Source organism: Synchytrium microbalum (genome assembly GCF_006535985.1).
Source record: "Synchytrium microbalum strain JEL517 chromosome Unknown SmJEL517_scf0046, whole genome shotgun sequence".
NCBI lineage: Eukaryota > Fungi > Chytridiomycota > Chytridiomycetes > Synchytriales > Synchytriaceae > Synchytrium > Synchytrium microbalum.
The window spans coordinates 130,062-152,049 of NW_022158395.1; the positions used below are offsets into that span (position 1 = coordinate 130,062).

The window sequence follows — 21,988 nt, forward strand, 5'->3', positions numbered from 1 at the left end:
AGTACTTTGCTTGCAGTAACTCGCAAAGCCAACTTAATATATAGACAAACGCTCATTCACAACCACACTGTTCCTTTCCCTGTGCAAAAGCATAAATAATATGTAGGCCGACAAAGCAAATACAACATCTCCACTATCAACAAAGCACAGGAACAAACCCATCCAACACGTCCCGGTCTCATGCGACACCACCACAAACCTCTCTCTAAAATTCTCTCTAGCCCATAAGCAAACTCCTCAATTCCTCCAAACGCTGAGCCGAGCGTTGCTCTTTATCTTGTTTACCACGTCCTCCCTTCTTACCCTTGCCACCAGCATCGGCAAACGTAATATCTACAAGCTTCATTTTGCGCTTTTGTAATTCTAGGATATTGTCCTCAATGGTATTCTGTAGGTGCATTGTAATAAAGGAATCAGTAAAAATTCAGTTTGGTTCCACCGTCGACACAAAAAAAAACTCCAATTCGACGAAAGGATAAGCTATCACCTTTATAATAATCCTAAAGCACTCAACCTCCTTCTTCTGGCCCAACCGATGCACACGATCAACAGCTTGTTGCTCAACAGCGGGATTCCAATACGGCTCCATTATATATACTCGTGACGCAGCAGTCAAATTCAATCCAACACCTCCGGCCTTCAGCGACACCAGCATGACATTTACATTATCATCATGATTTAATCGATCCAGTGATTTAGATCGATCAGTTCGAGCCATCTTGCCATCAAGGCGCACAATTCCAAACCCCGCTTGTCGTAATGGCCCATCAAGTAGGTTTAACATACCAGTCCATTGTGAGAATATGATGGATTTAGGAGGTGTCTCGTTACGGTTTAAAGCTTCAGTACGGGCTTTTGTGAGATCGGCTAAGAGTCCTCGTACTTTGGTACTCGTGCCTGGGATTTGAAGGTCATTATTCAGTCCTCCTACTCCACCGACTGTGGAATTGTTGTTCTTGTTGGATACTAGCGCTGCATTATTATAATCGGCGGTGGCTTGCACTAGTGCTGCCAAACCATCATCATCATTGTCTGCCGGCGGTATGCCACCATTACTTTCAGCAGTTGCTTGTGCATATATAGCTGCAAAATCAACATCATCCAAAGTCAAGTCTATCGACGACGACAATAGTGAAGATGAGTTTACAAGATTGTTGATCATCATGCTATTGCTAGAAGATGCTGGTGGTTGACATGGTATTGTTTGCTGTTGTTGTCCTCCGCTGCTACTGCTAGCACCACCACCATTGACGGTAACAGTACCATTATCAGCGGCTTCGTCTGTATTCGCGTTACCACCAAGATTGCACATGTCCCCTGTAGTCAATGGCGACTTGCACATCTGACATATAAAGACTGGATTGCCATTCTTCAGTTGAGCTTGCACACATGTATCGCAATACCTATTTCAATAAAATTGGAATTTCAAGTTAAGAAAAGTTTGGGTTGAAAACGCAAAAGAGTTTCCAGTAAATCGTACAAATGACCACATCGTGAAATCACAGGCAGCCCATTCGTTCCATCAGTAACAATTGCACAAACACAACATAGATCATCTCCAGATTCTTTCAATAAGTTATAGATTTGCATGGCTCGATCTTGTGTTAATGGCATGTTACTTTCTTGTAATGGTTCTAAGAAATATGAAGGTTAGAGGCAAAAATACACAACCAGAAAAATTGCTTATATCAGCGAGGACTCAAATCACACATACCAATCTTGAGATCCTCCTCCTTCACCAACCCAGTGTGTGTAGCAATCTGTCGCAATCTCAAAATAACTTCTAGCAAATGTACATAATTCCTCATAACTTGTCCTTCCGCTTCTAATGACTTGTATAAATCTTTAGCTCGTACAGCCACTCGATCATATAGCGCTCGTTCAGTCGGATCTAATTCTAATGCTATTGTGCGTTCGTTTTTGCGTGGGAGGTTGAGGATTGGTTGATTGTTTATCTTTTGAGTCTTTGTTCGGCGGAGGGTTATAGATTTCATCAAGGTCTAGTGTCGTGTTAAAAGGACGATAGTTAGTTTCGAGGAGTACCAAAAAATGTGGTGATATAGCTATTGTATTCACCTGAAGTCGTGATTCGCCCAACCCATTAGTACTTCCAAACTTGATGAGTTTCGAAATACTGTTATTCCAAACATTCTTGTTATTGAATGGTTCAAGTCCCAAAAATTTGAGAAGTGAAAACAAATCTGAAGATTCGAGTTGTCAGAGTTTTAGCCATTTAAAAAAAGTCGCTTTGTGAGGGTCGATCATACCATCAAGTCTGTTCTGAATGGGGGTACCGCTATATACAAATGTTAAATTGAGTTTTGACAACCAAGGATTTCTAGAACGACACCGACAAATCAGTATGATGCTTACCTCAAACACCATCTCCGATCACCCTTCAAAGCACACGCTGCTCTAGCCTGAGCCGTCTTGGGTTCCTTGATGATATGTGCTTCATCCAGCACAACTCTATACCAATATATAGATTGTAGTGGTGACAGGGTCACACATGGGCGCCCGCTTCCATTTGCTGCAGCAGTGGCGCCAGCAGCAGCACTATTCTTGATGTCCTTGTTGAATTCAATCGATAGGAGATTGTACGTTGTCAAGACCACATCCTAATAACACAACGATTCAGCAAAGGACCGAAAAAAGAACGACTGCAAATGAGCTCTAACGAAACTCGACTTCCTTAAAACTCACATGATCCGCCAACAACTCTGCATCATTACATCTCCCAGCACCATGATACACAGCAACATCCAATTCACCCGTTTTAACATGCTGATTTATCTGATCCTCCCAATTCGAGACTGTCGATAATGGACAAACAATCAGTGTTGCTCGAGACCTGATTGGTTTGGGATGTGTAACTGGTGGTGGTTCCTTCTTCTTTTTGTTTTTGTTATTATTGGCTTGAGGAAAGAGCACAGAAAAGGTTGCTGGTGCGCTAGTTCCTGTATCGTTATCAGATGAAGCAAAGTCTGAATCTTCCTCATCTGAGCTATCTGTGTCGTCAAGATCCATGTTGATCAGGTCGTTAGGAGGTCGTGCCGTCAAAACTAGTGAGATGAGCTCAATTGTCTTTCCAAGACCCATATCATCTAAAGTTGACCAAAACAATGAGCAAAATAAAGCCTTCGTTCCGATGAAGTCCAATACGAGGCATCAAATAGCAATTTCAACGGAGGACGAGCGTAATTTCAACTCACCAGCGAGTATACCACCCATCATGGCTCGTGGAGGAGTGTTGCGATTCTCATTCGTGATTTTATGATCCCATATCTCACTATTGGCACGCTGCTTCCACAGTGCATTTGTATATTTTTCATTAAGCTCATGATCCATCATGAAACGTAAAGCTTGTTTTTGATGTGGATATAGTTTGGAAGTGAGTCTAGTATCTATATGCGCCATGTAAAAAGTCAGACTTAAGGGAACCAAAACCCACCATGAGCTGGGCATGTACAACGTTTCTTGCTTCAGACAGACGCAAACACATTACCTGGTTCAGCCTCATCCCACTCTTCAACAGACGTCAAACTATTATAAACCTGCTCAATTTGATTTCTAGCTTCTTCAACAGCAGCTGTAGATGACGATTGTCCCGCACTCGAAGCATATTGCACGTGATATGGATTTGGATTTTCGTTATGAGGATAGGCGAGTTCCATTCCATGAGGAATTCGAGCTGGAACTCGCAAGAGTCGTTTACCAGCAACCATGAAACGACCGACTTGACCTGTCTTTTCTCGTGGTCCCATTATTATAATGTTAAGACTGGCTGAGTAAACCTATACGGTAATATGGCGTGAGTTCTTTTTCTTGTTTGCTGTAAACAGGTTTGGCAGGCAACGCTTTACATTGTGAACAGTCTTTGGGATGCTGGCAATAAATTTCATCCTGGTATTGTAAAGAGGTCCCATAAGGTTGGCTGAATCAGGATCGATACGGCCAAGCTATATAACAAGTGCTTATGTTAGACTTTCGTCGAAGATGTTTGGATTTTTGATGATTCTCATACCTTTACTCCTCTTGGACTATACACGTCAAAGTCTAGGAGCGAAAAAAGACATTAGAGTCCATGTAATTGCAAATTGCGCAGACACAGTCTTTCAACATATACACTTCACCAACAATAACTACAACATACCCCATAGGTCACCAAGCTTTCTAACCGGCTTCAGCGTAACAGGCATCTCGCGTTCCGTGCCACACGCCTCATTATAAGCCGTCTGATTTAAATTCTGTACAGTGGCAGTCATAAGCCCATAACACACAATCTGCTCCTCCTTCATCTTCGCAAATCTAAGTTGAGCCTTGAGCAATGCTTCTTCACCCGTACTGAAATCCGTCAAATCAATCTCTTCCACACTTCTATTGTTGGTACTGCTATTGCTTCGAGAAGGAGGAGGCACGTCTCTAGTATCACGGCGTTTGGCTGGCCGTGGTGACTGCCGAGCAGATGCGTCGATGGGACGTTTGGGGACACTGGCGGCTAGGTTTGAGAGAACTGAGAGCATAAGATCGTCTTCTCCGTCTGTTAGGTCGATTACGTCGGATGATGCTGCAGCTGGTGCAGGTCGTGACGAGCTTAATGGGGATGAGGAGACGGTTATTGGAGAAGTTGAAGTGGGCATGGTTGGAGTTAATGGATTACTAGATCGTTGGATCTTTTGTATCTGATATGGTTGTGGTGGTGACGGCTGTTGCATTGGTTGCTGCTGCTGATTGCTGTTTACAAATCCAAAATTCTGTTGTTGCTGACGAGGCAGGAGCGGCACGCCATTGGTAGTTCCATGAGTCAGAGACGGTGAGCTTGTTCTGCTAGTATTCAATGGCTGCATCCGATTGTTTAGGAATCCATCATATCCCTAATCAAGTGAAAATTTATGACATTTTGATAGTGAGTGGCCTTGTCAAAAAAGATCAATTGTGCGCATGTCAAGCCATCGACATGTTCTAAATATACGACGTACCAGAGGCGGATACGCAGCAGGGATATGCGACGATGTACTGCTAGTAGTGCTTTGCATTGGAAAAACAAACTGCTGATTGTTGTTATTGCTGCTGACATTTGATAATCCAGCCAAAAAGTCCAAGTCAAGGTCAAAGTCAGCAGGAGCAGGGGGAGCTGCATTGTTGCCCGCCATTGCTTTGAGCTGTCTCCCTTTCACTCCGTCTCTGCTTGAATCTGTCGGAAAAGTCAAATTGAGCGACAGGTGTGGTATTTGTGAAGACGGCGTTTAACCGACTTTGAACTGCTTGTAAAGGAACAGATCGCGTTGAAGGTCTAACGTTCCGATTGTGTTAATGGGGTCAATTGGGTTCGTGCTATCTAAACGCATATCCGGACGTGATCTTGCAAATATACACAACGGGCTTGTGATTGCTAAGCTAGATCAAAAACACACTTTCAACATGTTATTTAAACCAATTGTAGATTACTTGTACTCAGTTTAAACTCCAAAACATTCTACAAATGTCCGATAACTGGTCTGTTTCTGTACGGTTTCTCCAAAGACTTGATCTCTTCAGCAGAGAGCTTGACTTTTTGGGCATCAAGTGCATCATCCAAGTACCTCTCCTTGTTGATTCCTAGCAATGCAACGTAATTAGATTAAACCGGCTCCCTCTTTCTTATAACCCAAAACCTTGCAGCCCCTTGATTCAACCATCTGAACACAAAAGCTACCACATTCTGCTCAGCTCTTTGATCCAAACATCTGATACAGTACACGATAGTACTCACCAACAATAGGAGACGTGATCTCAGACTTGGAGTACAACCAAGCCAAGGCAATAACAGATGGGCTGGTACCATGTTTGGCAGCAACACTCTTCAGTACTGTCAATGTTGCTTCATCTTCTTTGGTGACGCGCCATTGACGGTTTTGAGATCGTAAAGAGCCTGAATCCTTAGCGGCGAGGACACCGAATGCAAGTGGTGACCATGGAATAAGAGCAATTCCTACGTAAAACAACGTTTAAAGCCATGTGCGTATGCAATACGATATCAAGTAATTCTTTTTTTGGCTGTTTCGCATACCTTCCTTCTTACAATAAGCATTCATTTCTCGCTCTTCCTCACGATAGATCAGATTGTAAAAGTTCTGCATCGAGACGAACTTTGTCCACCTATTTTCGATGGAAGATAATCCGTATCAGACTCTCGGAAAATGATTCAAATATCGAGTTCAATGCTCTGATCATCACATACCCATTCTTCTCAGCACATGCGTTCATCATGACGAATTCATGAGCCCACATGGAACTGGCTATGAGACAGGGGAATCATGGTGGTCAGCAACTTGGAATGGTTTGAAATACACTAAATCTCGTTACCTCCGATGTATCGAACCTTGCCCATCTTTACAAGATCATGCAACGCCTCCATTGTCTCCTCAATAGGCGTGTTTCTGTCAAATCGATGTATCTAAAATCACCAGAAACCCGAAACCCACGTTATTTGAATGCAACTGGTCCATTACATAGTCTTTGACTGCTTTTTTTCGCTGGGATGACGTGTCATACCTGATATAAATCAATATAACTGGTTCCCAACCTTCTCAAACTAGCATCACACGCATCCATGATATGTTTGCGTGACAGGCCAGCCTTGTTGATCATTGGTGGTTTGTCGTATGCGACACCCATGTTTCGGGCACCCGGGTTTCCCTCAATGGTTGGGTTGTATACTTTTGTTGCGATGACCACCTTGGAAAAAAATACGAATTAAAATTTTTCGAGGATGGAGTTTTGGTGAGATGGGCCTTACTTGGTCTCGAGGGATGTTGAATCGTTTGAGTGCTTCTCCAACGACGATTTCAGATTCACCTGGTTAGTGGAAGAGTTTGTTAGATATGAGATACTAGATCGTTTGAAAGGCGTTTCCTCACCATTGGAGTACATGTTAGCAGTATCTACAGTCATAAAAGAAGTAAGAATTACTCTTATATTGAGGCAAAATGCGTCAAACAACAGGACTCGTTTCCACCCAGAACAACAACATCCAACCAAACTCAAAAAAATGCAACGCTTACCCCAGAAGTTAACACCCTTATCCCATGCATATTTAATGAGCTTCAACGACTCTTCTGGATTCAATACCCAGTTTTGCCCTACAGAACCAAAAACAAAACCGCTTGAGAAAGTCGAAAACGCATCAAAACAGCTCCGAATACATACATTTATCACTTCCGTAACTCATGCATCCGAGACATACTCTACAAACGAGAGAAATTACGAGTTGCGACAATGTTAGCTTCCATGTTTGATGTTTGGACAAAACACGAGGAAGCGACCTTGAACACGTCAGGGAAGCGATCCTTCACGATTTGAAACATAAAGACGTTGCTTGATAGCTATTGCATTAATACACGTTCCCCATGCGTACCTGGAAACAGTCATACCCGTTTTCCCCAATCTCACATACTCGCAACTAGCAAGTCCGTCCTCGTTTACAGCAGTGCCAACAGAGTTACCGAGCTTTTGAGGTGCCATGTCGTATTCTCGATCGATGTTTCAAGTCTTCTTCTATGCTTAAAGCTTGTTGCGTAAGATGTGTCGTACAGCTGCCACGTTCAAATCCAACCACGGACGTCTAGTTGATCCAAAACATGAACAAAACAGGGCAACTGGTTCAGATATGCTTTTGCGCCGTACGCAAAAAAATCGTCTAATTATTAACTAAAGCACGAGGGTTGCTACAACTTTACAAAGCTTAGTTTTCGTATGTGATTTGGCCTGTTTGTCACACTTGACTCTTGCCATTGAGGCCAGATGCAGGTGGCGTCCGTGATTCCTCACTTTTGACGTAAGCGTATAATGAGGATCCCACCTGATTATCAGAATGGGTTGCAAAAAAAAGTCAGCAATTGAATTTCATCATGCAACCACAAACAACTACTTTTATACACTTACCAGAATCAAAAAGATTCCGGATCCTCTTGCTGTAGTGACTATATCTCCGAATATCACTACTGCTAAGGCAGTTTGTACACTAAAGAGTTGTGACGAGGAGGTAGACGTAAGTCACAGGGTAAAGACATCACATTGCATTACCAGTTCGTTTTTTGCTCGTAATCAAGCAAAGCACTTACACTCCACGAACAGCTGAAGATATCATGTGTGTCACTGGTGAAGTGACTTTTATTTGCAAGAAGCCTGCAATGTTGATGAGGAATCCAAAGATACCCTAATAGTAGCGATGGCTTGTTAGATTCTTTGACTGATATCATCCGGTAATCATGATCCATAAGCAAAGACGTTCATCGAAATGTTATCCCTCATTGCGCAAAAACATACAGAACACAACTGGCACAGCACTCACAGTGATAAAACCACCCCACAACAAGACCTGAATCCCTTGCGTCGACAATGACTTTTGCACTGTCGGAATAGTGCCCACCGTATCCCCATCCGCATCACCCAGGCCCCCAATACCCCATGAACCAGCAGAGGCATCCGCCACCAATCCATACAATGTAGGTACTTCACCACCCAGCACAACAATGGGTATCAATCCAACAGCCGACAGGATATTGTTATACCATACGAGATCCATGGTGGATCCTTTCACCACATCGAGTGATGATTTGATGACGATAGAATGGAAGGCTGTTGTTACGGATGATGCGAGACCCCATATGATTCCTGAGAGGGATACTGCGCCTGGAGAGCGATCTAGGGTTCCTGTTAGGAAGCCGGCGCAGACTATGCCGCAGGTGAGGATTACACGGCCTGAGGAGGGTTTTTTGAGGATTGTCCATGTGAAGATTACTGTAAGGGGGAGGACTAGTGCTCTTGCGACCTGTTATAAATAGAGATGGGTATTATGTGTATGACGTGTATGTGTGATGCGGGAAGAAAAAGCACAAAGAAATGAACCCTGACAACTCTTTATGAGCAGTGCTCAACCACCACTCATACACCAACCGCAACATAAAAAACACATGATCGTACCTGGTAGAACGAAGCATCGACCTCTTGCAAACAAATAGTGTTTACAGCCAGCCCCACAACATTGACTCCGATAAGTGGCATGAGCCTCCTACACACACTCATATCTAGAGGAGGCAGTTTCATCCAGCCCATGAGCTCAGAGGCTTTGAGCAAAAAGACAGCAGTTATGATCTGTAGCCATAGGAAGGATAGTGGTGCTTTTGTGTTGTTTAATACAGCCTTGTTGACGAGGACCATCACTATCGAATAGATTGGGTTGATGTTTGGTGGTTAGTGGTGAAAGGAGTAAGGAAACAGGCAAAGATAGAGATGGTATGTAATTCGTATAGATACCTATAGATGTGACCATGTAGAAGAGGACGGAGAACAGGACCATATTTGGAGAACTCTCAGCCTCAGCATTGTAGTGCTTGTCCTTGTCTTCAGCAAGCAGAGACACCTTGTCGTCCTTGTCAATCCTCGACATTGTACTATGTTAATCTTCTATCTAATCCTCAATCCTCTAGTCTGTTTGACACTCTAGCTCTATGGTCCGCTTTGGTCGGAGGTGCACGTAACGATGGCAAGAGATATCGTGAAAATTTGAGATTACCTTCTAAGTGAAATTGTTCATGGTAGATCTATTGGATTTGATTGTAATATTGTATTTCTTTCGTGCATCTATGCAAAGTTGCATAGACACGAGCTTTGTGTGTTGGATCGTGAAATAATTTATTTCACGATGTTTGGATTTCCATCCTCATATTCATTCAGGCTCGGTTTGTTAGAGGCTATATATGATTGGTTCGCATATTATACGCGATATGACACGCTCTCGAGCACGACTCTTGGTAGATCATCAATGCAAAAGGCCAACGGACAACTCGTTGCCGAGCAATGTGCAATATGTGATTGTTGGACGCGTTGAAAACAGCGATCCGCATAGATTTATACAATATAATGAGCGTAACAGAGGGGGCGTATCCAGCGTGTTCCTATAGTCAAGTTACGTTACGTTTTCTGCTCGCTCCAACATTGAGCTTTTTGCAAGGCTAAGAAAAGGAAGGTGTTTTACTTGCATCAGGGGCCATTATACGTAATATACGGTAGGTCGGGTAGGAGCCTCTCATCTGCTCCTGCCTCGCTTCGCGAATTCGTCAAAGAGCTCCTTTTTGTTCAGTGTTGAAAAAAAAACTGAGTGCTCGTCAAAAAACAGCCAACCATCTACTCTGATACTAACATCCACATCTCAAATAATTAGCTCCCTACGAAATATAATATAATGTCGTCTCGCTTCTACGATGCTGGCTCCGACTCGGATTCTGACAGTGCATCTGACTCGGACGAATCCCTCGACCTCAAAAAGAAACCAACCAGTACAGCAAAGACCACAGGAACAGCTGCTCCAGCTGGTCGTAGCAAATTCCTGAAAAAGGACGACTCGGATGAATCAACTGAAGAATCGTCAGAGGAAGACGACGATGACGATGAAGAAGACTCAGACGAAGAATTATCAGATGATGAAGGTGGTGTCAAGAAGCCAGGTGATGGCAAAGTATCTCGTAAGGCCAGATTCATGAAGGGCGCTGCCGAGACAGACTCGGATGAAGATGAAGACGAGGATGACCAGAAGAGAGTTGTACGTAGTGCTAGAGATAAACGGTTTGAGGATATGAGAAGCACGGTCAAGTTGCTCAAAAATGGAATCAAGATTAATGATTGGATTGCCATCTCTAATGGTGAGTTCTCTAGTTTGGTTGGGAGTTTGCTGTGAACAGATGAGGAGAGCAACAACAAAAACATCATATGTAGCCAAAATCAGCATGTGAATGCATTCTCCTACATCTCACTTATCGTTGCTGACACCTTGTTTCCAACTAGAATTCGACAAACTCAACAAACTACACTCAAAACTATCAGCCATCGTCCAAAAGGAAGGAAACCCCCGCTTCTATATACGTTCCCTCGTCCGCATAGAAGATCTCATCAAGAGAATGAGTGCCGAAGAAAACAAGGACAAGTTGAAAAAGATGAATCCCTCCACGGCCAAGGCATTCAGCACAATGAAACAAAAGATTAAGAAACACAACAAGCTGTTTGAGACTGATATCAACAAGTTACGAGAGGTGAGTTTAGGAAGGAGAAAAAAATTGTGGTGTTGTCCTGTATCATTGTATCGGTGCACCTGTTGTGATCTTGGGAGCGTGTCTTTGACAAGAGTCATTTGACTACTTGCCGAAGATATTCTCGTAGCGTCGATGTACTGATATGATTGCTATATTCGTAATACTTCACACGTGTAGAAAAGTGACAGACAGAGTCATCTCATCCACCTAGTGCCAGAGAATGTTTTTTGCTCACCTTTCCTTCCTACAGACTTTTGTAGATACCGATGTATCCGAAGATGAAGCGGAAGCAGCCGCCGAAGCAGCAGCAGCAGCCTTAGCAGCCGAAGAAGCCAAAACCAAACCAAAAGGTCGAAATGCCTTCCTCAAAGGTGGTGCATCAGACGAAGAATCATCAGACCAAGACGATGATTTCGAATCTGGATCTGATGATGAAGAAGATGGTGCTGCCGGTACCCTCAAAACTGAGGATGGTGCTGATGGTGAAAAGTCAGAAAAACGAATTCGTAAACCTAAAAAAGTTAAATTGGCAGATGGTGAAGACGGTGAAGAGATCAATGATTTCACTATTGTTGGAAAAGGTGGTAAAGTGCCTAAGCTTTTTGAAGTTACTATTGAGACCTTGTTTAAGAAGTTGAGAGAGTTGTTGGAGGCCCGCGGTAAAAAGGTACGAGGTTGTTTGGTGCCTTTTTTTGCAGCCTATGCATTGCAGAGAGATATCGATATGGGTTCAATGAAGCACTCCTACCTTCCACTGTGCCTGTTTCTTGAATCCCAGCACTCACGCATGCGTCCTTCCTGTAGAGCACAGACAAGGGTGTTCAAGTCACAAATCTTAAACGATTACAAGAAGTCGCCAATACCCCTCACGCCAAAATCCGGGTGCTGTTGGCCCTCATCCCAGCTCAATTCGATTATACACCAACAGCACTTGGCTATATGAATGTGGATGCATGGCGTAATACTCTGGCAAACATTGCTCAGCTCTTGACGCTCTTGGAAGAGAATCCTCACATCTCTGTAGTTGAAGATGTGGAAGGTGACGACGATGAAGCTGAGACTGAAAAGGTATGTTGGGCCGTGTTGGTTGAGTCAATAGACAGCTTTCTTCGTTTCTCCGTTTGTGTTGGTGCTCTCGTGCACATCGAAACTGATTACTTCTTCCAATATTCTCAGAAAGCAAAAGCTGGAGAACAAGTCAGGTTACGAGGAAGTGTAGCATCCTTCGTAGATCGTCTTGACGATGAATTTACAAAGTCATTGCAAAATATTGATCCACATACGACCGAATATGTTGATCGACTTCGAGATGAGACGTCCCTGTATGGATTAATTGCTCGAACGCAACGACATTTCGCACGTTTACGACAATCAGATTATGAAGCTCAGATTATTATGAGGCGTGTTGAGCATCTTTACTACAAGGTAAATTTGATGTCAACTGTGGTCTTTTCCTTTTGTTGTGGAGAATATGGTGACTTTTCATGACGAAACAACAGCCAGCTCACCGTAACTTCTCCTTGATCTCAGCCTGACAGTGTCATTCAAACAGTAGAAGAAGCCGCTCGTAAATTGTATCCAATCTTGGCCTCAGATCCAACCCCCGCCAGCGTCATCCCATATTTCTGTGCCATCCTATATAAAACCTCCTCAGATCGTATCCGTACCCGTGCACTACTCTGCCACGTATATCATCATGCCCTACACGATCGATTCTATAAAGCCCGAGACTTGCTTCTCATGTCTCACCTCCAAGATACCATCCAACACACAGACATATCCACTCAAATCCTCTTTAATCGAACAATGGTGCAAATCGGTCTATCAGCCTTCCGATGTGGTCTCTTCAAAGAAGCCCACATGGCACTACAAGATGTACAATCGACTGGTAAAACCAAGGAATTATTGGCACAGGGCATTCAAATGCTGAAATACTCTGAAAAGACGCCCGAGCAAGAAAAGCTGGAAAAGAGTCGACAGTTACCCTTCCATATGCATATTAATTTGGAATTATTAGAGTGTGTGTATTTGACGTGCTCTATGCTGCTGGAGATTCCGAATATGGCTATGACGGCTCAGGATATGAAGAGGAAGGTTATATCAAAGCAGTTTAGACGAATGCTGGATTATAATGAACGTCAGGTGTTTACTGGTGAGTGCAAAAGAATCTACATGGAATGGATGATGAGACTTCAGTCATTTGCAGTGTCAAGCCGTGATGGTGCTGTTGGCCATCGTTGTTTTACCATCACAATCTATAACGGTTTTCTCTCTTTTCTTTGTTTTCCAAAAACAGGTCCACCAGAAAACACTCGAGATCATATCATGGCTAGTGCCAAAGCGTTAGCTAATGGAGACTGGCAAAAATGTACAGAATTGATTTCGTCCATCAAGATTTGGGATTTGATGCCAAATTCTGCGTCTATTAAGGAGATGTTGGGCAGGTACAATTTTAAAAAAAAACATCAAGAGTCCATCGCGAAACTAAATTTTTTTCGTTCAATCGAGATATCGTCTCTAATTAACCCTCTCTCTTGGAACAATAGGAAAATCCAAGAAGAAGGCCTACGAACCTACTTCTTCACATACGCTTCATACTATGATTCTATAGGCCTATCAGATCTCGCATCTATGTTTGACCTTCCAATCCCAACAGTATATTCCATCGTATCCAAAATGATTATCAATGAAGAATTGAACGCATCGTTGGATCAAGTGACCAACACTGTCATCCTACATCGTCCACCAGGCCAACTAGGCGAACTGACCCGCCTACAACTCTTGTCTGGAGTGTATGCTGATAAAGTGGGCAATTTCGTTGAATCCAATGAACGATTGCTGGATGCACGAGCTGCTATGCTTGGATTAGCACAACGAGATGGACCTCGTGAAGGCGGTGGACGTGATCGTCGTGATAGAGGAGAGAGAGGTGCTGGTGGTGAGGAAGGAGAGGGTGCTGCTGCTGGTGGTGGCGGACAACGACGTGGTGGTGATGATCGAGGAGGTGGACAACGCGACTCGAGATCTGGAGGTGGTCGTGGTGGATCTAGAGGGGGTCGTGGTGGTGCTGTAGGGAGTTACCGAGGGTCGAAGAGATCATAAAAAGAGAGCAGGTTTATAAAGTAGAAAAAATCCGTAAAGTGTAGTTTTTTTGCTTTTGAATTGCACAAAAAAGAGTTGAGTTTACAGAGATATCGATGTAAGTTTTGACAAACTTTGGTTTGAACATTGTTACAAACGCAACGTACTTGGTTGGAGAGTTGTCCTCAAACTTCTAGTTTGTATCAGCATCTCGAACTGCTTGCGAGTTTGTTTCGGCAAAAAATTATGCTAGGTTCAAAGATTTATTGCCCCCATCAACAAGAGACCAAATTACACACATATCCTTAGATTCGAAACGAACTGTCTTTTTTTATACCGTGATACTACTACATTTTTAAACGATTTCAACTCAAAAGCAGCAGTAGTAGCAGCATGTTATATTCTACAGTAATTTTTTTGTGTTCCGTGCATCGACCTCCAAGTTATGTGCTTTGCTCACACCTCATCATCATAAGTCTCTGCACTAGCCATCCCACCCACACCAACAATCCCACTACTGCTCCCTGCAGGCGTCGGTGCTGACAACGTTAGCTCCACATTATCATCGTTTACCTGGTTTGGGATCATCATATGTTGTTGTGGAATTTGAGGTTGCGGTATTATCGGCTGGTATTGCTGCTGCTGGGGTTGGTATTGCAGGTGGGGAGGCAGGTGTTGCGGGTAGTAGATTGATGATGGTTGTTGTTGGTACATATATCCTGTTGAAACAAGGGTGAGTGTTGTTACATAAAACCCCAGAGGGTAAAGGGTTTGGATGTGACGACGCGTCCACATACCTGTATTGTACTGCTGCTGCTGAACCCCGTGCTGCATCCTTCCACTATATCCATTCCCACCACCGCCATTCGAGTATCCATTTGATGCTCCTCCTCCTTGTATCTGCTGATTTATACTACCAGCACCGGCAACACCATCAACTTTAGCTCTCTCACTCGCCAAATTAACTCGTAAATTCCTGCCATCAAGTTCACGGCCATTCATGTTTCCTATTGCGGTTTGAGCTTCTTCTGGGGTGCTATATGTGACGAATCCAAATCCGCGTGAGCGGCCTGATTCCCTGTCTCTGAGGATTACGGATTCTGTGATTATGCCTTGTTTAATGTATATGGTGTTAGGACAATCAGATGGAATAAACGATGATTCAAGTATTTAATACCATAGGCACCAAAAGCGTTCTGTAGTGATGTTTCGTCGGTTGCCCATGCGAGGTTTCCCACTGGTTAATTGAGGTACGCAAATTAGCAAAACCAAGCAAAATCATGTATCTCTCGATACCACAATCGTCATCATTGTACCATTACATACCGAATAATCTATAAAATGTGTATCGTTAGTTCATCATAGTTCGTTTAAACAATTTGTGTCTCATTTCGGCGTTTTGTTTACTTTGTGTGAGGTACAGCTTCAATCCTAGATGAACGTATATACGGCCGTTCAGCACCAGTGTTTTGGTACTGTTGTGTGTACACGGGTTGCTGTGATTCCCATTGAGGTGTGTTGTAGTATTGTTGCGGTTGCTGTTGTTGGTAGTATTGTTGTTGCGACTGTAATGTTGGGTCGTTGTTGTACATTTTCGTTCTAACGGACAAGAATGAATCTATAATATATTGAATACACACATGAAAAACAATGGTAAACGTTGGATTACACGTACTCTGTTGTGTCCCCCTCCTTCCAACACCAAACGGGATTTTCTAAAAATACACGGGTTTCCGACACTATGAGGAATGACGGTAGAGCGAAAAATTCGCAGAATGCCTAGAGTCTAACACACCAAAGGGACTGATGAAAGTGACGATTCTCACTTCATGGTCGTCGAATACTAGATCATCCGAGTAGTTTGTTAACGTGGTGTTTCACAAGGATTCTAAAAACGACCTGGCGGAGAGCCCTTCTTCTCGGATAGAGAGCCTTAGAATTTGACAGATTCGAGTAGGATAGGAGAGGAAATGATGCGGTTTAAGATGATGTCTAGATCGACTTGTGCTGCGTGGTAACAAACAGTCTGTCTAAACTGTGATGCCGCAAAATGAGATTTGGAATATGATGAAGTAGGTTTTTGTCGAGTCTGTAATATGGAACTAGGATTATTATGGTTTTGTCAAGTATTTTCAGGCTCATTGATACTGGCTGAAAGACTTGCTCCGCCTTATGAGTAGCTTTCAAAAACAATGAACATCAACATTTTGGAGCTCCTTCATGATGGGGACACGGCTAGTCCGCTTCAGTTGTGATTTTGACAGGAAATTGTTGCAAAGAATGCAAGTGATGTGCACGTTTCTGTTAGTGATGAGTGTCCTGAATACTGAGCACCCGAAATGCCAAAGTGTTCCGAAAAGGTGAGTTTCTACTTTTATGTCTTGATGCGGCTCTAAGTTGTTGATGAGATTTATTCTCAAATTCCATTGAAGGTAGTCTCTATTAAATCGTCCATCTCTGTCTCACTCAGTCTCGCTGCGCGACTGTTTCAAGTTTCAAATGTCAAAGCTTTTTCAACGAAAACCCAATACCAGTCGCTCAAATGAGGCTAGAGACAACATTGTGGCTTTTCGCTGCCATAATTTCCATCGCTCAAGCTATCGGAGGCCCAGCAGGTCTCTCTTCTAACACAACAAAAGTTTTGCAAGCTGTCAAATCTCATCAACAAGTAAAAAACCTTCCCATTGGTACTGAACTACTAGTAACTTTACACACTCGTGCTCCTCCGTCACAAGCTCAACAATTTCAAGATCGTGTCCGTCAAATCCGAGAATCAGAAAACTTCAAAACTGCCATGGACATCTTGACCATCATCGCATTATCACCTGTCTTTGTAGTCATGGCATCCATCATGGGTCTGCTGACCGTATTTGGATTCGCACTAAAGTTTATTGCACAGGCATACATTTACATATCTTCTGTTATCGTTTATGGGATCGCTGTTATTGGTGTTGTGCTGGGGTGGATTGTGATGGGTGCGTTCTATACGGGGGCACTGATACTGCATCTGATTGATAAGCTGTCGACCTATCTGAGTAGAGAGACGATGGCGATGTGTGAGCGAGTTGGTGGTGTAGTTGGTCAAAGCGTTGGGAATCTGCAGGGGCAATTGCCCGGTGGGAGTCGGATTGATTTGAGGAGTTTGAGTGGGTATCCTGGTGCTGGTTGGGTAAGCATTTGGATTATTACTGTCTGCTGTTGTCGTGTCTTGGCCTCATTTTGACGCTTTGGTAGACGGAAATGGCAAGCACGCTCGCTAGGAGTGAACTACTCACCAACGGAGAACCATTTCAGGATCGTACACGAAACGAAGTGCACCGTGCTGGCTCACATGAATTCGAGAGTACGTCTGTACGAAATGAAATGGTGACAGGTACCAATACCAGACCATCCGACGACTTTTTAGGAGGGTTTCATAATATAAGGGAAAACATGTTTTTGCAGTTTGGCAGAGTGGTACGTGCTGACGGAATTTGGAAGGATGCATGGGTTCGTGCTGATTCTTAGAACTTTGTTCCGTAGGGGTCGTCGTGTGGTTTATCCATTACTGGACGGAGCTCTCGTTCATGAGGAATATACTGGCTGGTGATAGAAATTGCATCTTAGTATTTATAACAACTGGTATTGCAATAAATATATCTCTTCCGTTTAACTATAATTTGGCTCACAAACACCACGCATGAAACACGTGCTCATATCTTAAAATGACATAGACAGACCAGTCAAACGCCCCAGAAATTGATTGATACAACTGTCTGGAGGTCTCCTGGGAAACTGCACGGAGCGTTGGACGTTTCGAATGTCATGCCAGTTTGGCCAGCTGCCGCAATCTTCAAGAGAGAGATCCAAACTGAGGCTGCGCCAGTGTTCTATGTCCTGATGTTGTAGTTTGTAGATTAAATATCATATTTCGACGATTAGATAAGCTACTAACATCAGAATAAAAACGCATCTCGTTGTTGATTTGATCTTGGACCCTAAACTCCGCACCAAGTTCAAAGTAAACAAAGAAATCACCACAAACGGGACGGAACTCTCCCTCCCACAACGCCTACAAGCCCTCAAGCTCTCGATGTCATTGGATGCTATTCCAAACAGTTTGGTTTGGATTCTGCCAAATCGCATTATAATCGCATCAAAAACCAAAAACCGAACAAAATTGACCGTCATGCTCTCGTGAACGACATGATTCACCTACGTATCATATGCCCGTGAAACGACATGATTCACCTATGTACCCTATGTATCGTTTACAAGTATTGGACGTGCTCACAAAAGTTTTGGATGTGATTACCTTCGGGATTCTCCCAAGGAATATACAATTTATGGTGATGGCTTCCAATGGTAGTAGGATTCACTACTGCGCTTCAGTCCAAGACTCTATCTGAAAACTCGACGGTTGCCATTATTGTATTACATCTTGGAGTTGCGAGGTGAAGTCTCTTATTGGTCGACTAGTTTGCTTCATTGGCCAACAAAAGGTGCTTACCTTCGAGGATTTGAATGGTTGGAAAGATCCAAGTCATATTCAGAAGCATCCCTCTCAAATTCTCACATATTAAGATGATTCTGGTGGCGGATATGGTGCTGATGAGGTATGCCAATGGGTTGTGCATTGGGGTACGTCGCCATTTGTAAAAGTCATGTTTCATAATCGGATGTTTGAAATAGCATAGCAGCTCAAACATAGAGTGATGTGGCATTGTTGGGGCCGATAGCCGTGGGCATGATTACGGTAGTGATGTCACGCCCCGACTTCACGACGGACAATGAAAGCCAATAGTGAGTCGCTGATGGAAGGAGCGGAAAAGATGCGTGAACGACGTAAGACAGGCTCTATTCTGTCACGTCACCAAATGAAGCTGTGGCATGTACTGATTCGCCTGGTTCTGCTGACTCGGAACATGTTGAACCGTTGAATCGAGGTGCATCAGCTTTGACATGAACACTAACTGAATGTGTCAATGAAATATAAGCAACAAATAACGAATTAAACAGAATAGAATAAAAATTAAAGTCAAATCAAAAAAAAATCGCCGATTTTGCTGTTTTGTGTACCAAAATAACTCCAGTTTATAGATAATGCCCTCCATATGTACAACGTTATGCCAAACGGAACGAGAAACAGGGTTCCAAAACATTTTAGCGCTATAAGCGAGTGCTGTGAGCTTATACTGCCAACCAAAGATGCCCCGAACAACAATGTCACATACCAACTTTGATTTCATCAAGCCAAAAGTTACCACTATACACATATAACAGTCCCCATCCCAAATCCATCATCCATTCTACACTGTACAAGATGCTGATTCCGTTGCGCAGGTATCAATGGCGTCTGCAGCAACGAGTTTGCGAAGGACATTGCACCGTACGTTCGTGCCTGCGTCTTCTTTTCTTTACTTTGCTGTCCTTGTTGCTGTTCACGAGAATTCTCAGCACGATCTGATGGTGGAGGTCGTTCCGATACTGGTGACGATTTGATTCGTTTGGTTGTTTCATGGTTTGGATGTGGTGGGAAGACGACAAGGAAGGGAGTGTCTTTTTGGTGTATTGAGATAGCTAAAAGATAAGGAGAGTATGGGGTATGCATTTAGCACCTGTCAATCGATTTTGATATGAGTATAGCCTACCAGCTCCAGTAAATGCCGCTGCCATTGGTGCGAGAAGAGGAAGATACACTTCTGGCGAGAGGCATGCAGAAATCGATCACTTTTCTACAGAGGTCAATGGATAAAGTTCCATAAGAGCATTGGGGTTCACTTTCTCTTTGCTCTGTAGTCGTTGCTTTTGTTAGAGCGATCGGTGTGCTGAGTTTTGAAGTACAAGTAGTTGGGGTTGTTCACACAGCAAGAATGAAAACACGAGAAGCACGAAGAGAAATAAGGAATGGAAATCACGTAGGGATATTTAGCATTTTTTAATTTTCTTGGTGAATAAATCTTCTAAATGTGTTTTTTATGATAGATATGCTCAACAGATGCCCTCACTCAACCCAATAAATAAGAGTTTCTTAAAGTACCAATACAGCCAACAACAAGGCAGATACCAATCCAAAGGCACTAACAGCGACTTTTCCAACACCAGATGAAGATCCCAACAAGGCAGTTGTGGAGCCAGCAGCGGCAGTTGGACTGGTTTTAGCAGAGGCAGTTGGAGTAGCGGTGGTCATTCCGGGGATGTTGTTAGGAATCAAGACTTCGTTGATGACGTGTACGACACCGTTACTGTGGAAACAGTCAGCCAATACAATGGTTGCGTTGTTGACGTGGACTGTGACATTGTTTGCGGTGGCAGTGATGACAGATCCTCCAGCCAATGATGGGAAGAAGTTTGAGGATTTCAAACTGGTGGAGTATTGTACGTTGGTTGGGACGACGTGGTATTGGAGTACGTATCGTATCTAATGGTTGTGTAATTGTCAAATGTTAGCCTAAGTGCTCCAACGCTTCGCCACACAGTCTTTCCATGAACTATACAACATTGTTTCTCAGACAACAAAATCAAGTCTTCAGACTTACTTGGTCAACAGTCAATGTGGAGAAGAAGTTGGCATATTTGGCCATAGCGGCATCAGAAGGTGCGAATACGGTGGTGCTTCCCAACAGATCCAAAGAGCCGGTAGCACTGCTTCCAGTCATTCCAGCGGCAGACAGAGCAGACAGGAAAGATTGAGTAGACAATCCACTGTTTGTGCCAGCACCGGCATTGGCAGCAAGCATGGTTGAAATGTTTTGTGGCTTGTCAACGACAGAGTTCAGAGCGTAAACGATACCATTGTCAGCAAGGAAAGGAGCTGCGATAGATTGGCCAGTTCCCCATCTGGCATATATGGTGCCGGATACATTGTACCAGACTATTGGCGGGTTGGCGGCAGACAAAACGTAGTAGTTGGACGAAGTAGCGGCTGTGTCGATGACCACATCATATTCGGAGAAGCCTTGGGGAGCTGCGACGTTGCCGACTGGAGTAGCTCCATAAGCAGCAGTGACGGCAGCTATGAAGTAGGAACAGTGTTGGTGTGAGGAAATGAAGCAGCAAGAAAGTAGACTTGTTTTCTGAAACAGCAAGGCTGTCTTCCGTAGAGGACTGTAGAATTCAAAAGCTTACCATTAGTAGGAGCAAAGAGAGTCAAGTTCTTTGAGCTCCAGTTTGGGTTGGAACTCTTCAATGAGGCGATGGTGGTCAAGCCGTTGGCAAGCAATACATCTGGAACCAGGTTTGGTGTGGTGGTATTTGTAGCATTCTGCAAAGAAAGGCGTTGTTAGAAAGGTTAGCTTAACCACAGAAAATATGAAGAACAATGACAATGCAAGTGACGAAAATACTTTACCTGAGCGTAAGCACCAACAATGAAGACAGTTGGCAAAGCGAGTTTGGAGAATGCGACCATGTTTGCTTGTTGTTCTTGTGTGGAGTGGAATTGGCTTGATAGACTTTAGAACTTGAACCTCTTTGTTGTAAGGAGGAAGTTGATTGTTTGGTTGTGACGAAGAATCATCTACCAAAAGTTCGAGCATCAGTTGCTTTTTGGTTTATGGGTTGCGTCCGAACCCTCATCCTAAAATTCCAAATTTGATTTGCGCCGATTTGTGTATTTCTTGGCTAAGAGGCGCGACTGATAGATCTAATAAATTGTAATAAATTCAATAAAGCGTGATATTCACGTTAGAAGAGCTTCCTTGGTCAATGTGCAAAAACAGAGCAAAAAAAAACTTGTACAGTGTTTCCAATATTTTACAGACAAGGGACAGTGGAAGAACAAAGTTCAAATAGGCATACCGTATATAATATTTAGTTAGGTCAGTCCCTCTTCTTACTGCTCAGTCACTTTTCCTGTC

The 21,988-nt window shown here is 43.4% G+C and overlaps 6 protein-coding genes across 6 annotated transcripts; 1 reads left to right on the top strand and 5 right to left on the bottom strand.

The window, feature by feature from the left end:
* Positions 1 to 217: 217 nt before the first annotated feature.
* On the bottom strand, positions 218 to 5,153 carry SmJEL517_g05298 (uncharacterized protein; the record flags this gene model as incomplete). Its single annotated transcript, XM_031171224.1, has 14 exons — positions 218 to 388; positions 488 to 1,403; positions 1,481 to 1,634; positions 1,715 to 2,000; positions 2,077 to 2,201; positions 2,268 to 2,296; positions 2,374 to 2,618; positions 2,704 to 3,104; positions 3,213 to 3,404; positions 3,506 to 3,794; positions 3,864 to 3,959; positions 4,025 to 4,056; positions 4,154 to 4,874; positions 4,980 to 5,153. 14 exons carry the CDS (start codon positions 5,151 to 5,153, stop codon positions 218 to 220), a joined length of 3,831 nt encoding a protein of 1,276 aa, XP_031022823.1.
* A 323-nt stretch (positions 5,154 to 5,476) lies between these two features.
* SmJEL517_g05299 (uncharacterized protein) lies at positions 5,477 to 7,503 on the bottom strand (the record flags this gene model as incomplete). The annotated part of the gene is made up of 11 exons (XM_031171225.1): positions 5,477 to 5,598; positions 5,753 to 5,971; positions 6,050 to 6,138; positions 6,221 to 6,278; positions 6,346 to 6,436; positions 6,535 to 6,717; positions 6,779 to 6,837; positions 6,900 to 6,923; positions 7,044 to 7,121; positions 7,189 to 7,226; positions 7,397 to 7,503. 11 exons carry the CDS (start codon positions 7,501 to 7,503, stop codon positions 5,477 to 5,479), a joined length of 1,068 nt encoding a protein of 355 aa, XP_031022822.1.
* A 250-nt stretch (positions 7,504 to 7,753) lies between these two features.
* On the bottom strand, positions 7,754 to 9,430 carry SmJEL517_g05300 (uncharacterized protein; the record flags this gene model as incomplete). The annotated part of the gene is made up of 6 exons (XM_031171226.1): positions 7,754 to 7,840; positions 7,924 to 8,002; positions 8,103 to 8,197; positions 8,333 to 8,812; positions 8,965 to 9,203; positions 9,298 to 9,430. The coding sequence occupies 6 exons, from the start codon at positions 9,428 to 9,430 to the stop codon at positions 7,754 to 7,756; spliced, it is 1,113 nt and encodes a 370-aa protein (XP_031022788.1).
* A 795-nt stretch (positions 9,431 to 10,225) lies between these two features.
* On the top strand, positions 10,226 to 14,171 carry SmJEL517_g05301 (uncharacterized protein; the record flags this gene model as incomplete). The annotated part of the gene is made up of 8 exons (XM_031171227.1): positions 10,226 to 10,682; positions 10,825 to 11,069; positions 11,320 to 11,736; positions 11,874 to 12,137; positions 12,246 to 12,494; positions 12,600 to 13,221; positions 13,366 to 13,513; positions 13,616 to 14,171. The coding sequence occupies 8 exons, from the start codon at positions 10,226 to 10,228 to the stop codon at positions 14,169 to 14,171; spliced, it is 2,958 nt and encodes a 985-aa protein (XP_031022787.1).
* A 435-nt stretch (positions 14,172 to 14,606) lies between these two features.
* Positions 14,607 to 15,742, bottom strand: SmJEL517_g05302 (uncharacterized protein; the record flags this gene model as incomplete). The annotated part of the gene is made up of 5 exons (XM_031171228.1): positions 14,607 to 14,869; positions 14,948 to 15,262; positions 15,328 to 15,387; positions 15,477 to 15,484; positions 15,558 to 15,742. The coding sequence occupies 5 exons, from the start codon at positions 15,740 to 15,742 to the stop codon at positions 14,607 to 14,609; spliced, it is 831 nt and encodes a 276-aa protein (XP_031022786.1).
* A 4,418-nt stretch (positions 15,743 to 20,160) lies between these two features.
* Positions 20,161 to 21,540, bottom strand: SmJEL517_g05303 (uncharacterized protein; the record flags this gene model as incomplete). The annotated part of the gene is made up of 4 exons (XM_031171229.1): positions 20,161 to 20,550; positions 20,669 to 21,144; positions 21,258 to 21,393; positions 21,481 to 21,540. The coding sequence occupies 4 exons, from the start codon at positions 21,538 to 21,540 to the stop codon at positions 20,161 to 20,163; spliced, it is 1,062 nt and encodes a 353-aa protein (XP_031022785.1).
* Between the last annotated feature and the right edge of the window lie 448 nt (positions 21,541 to 21,988).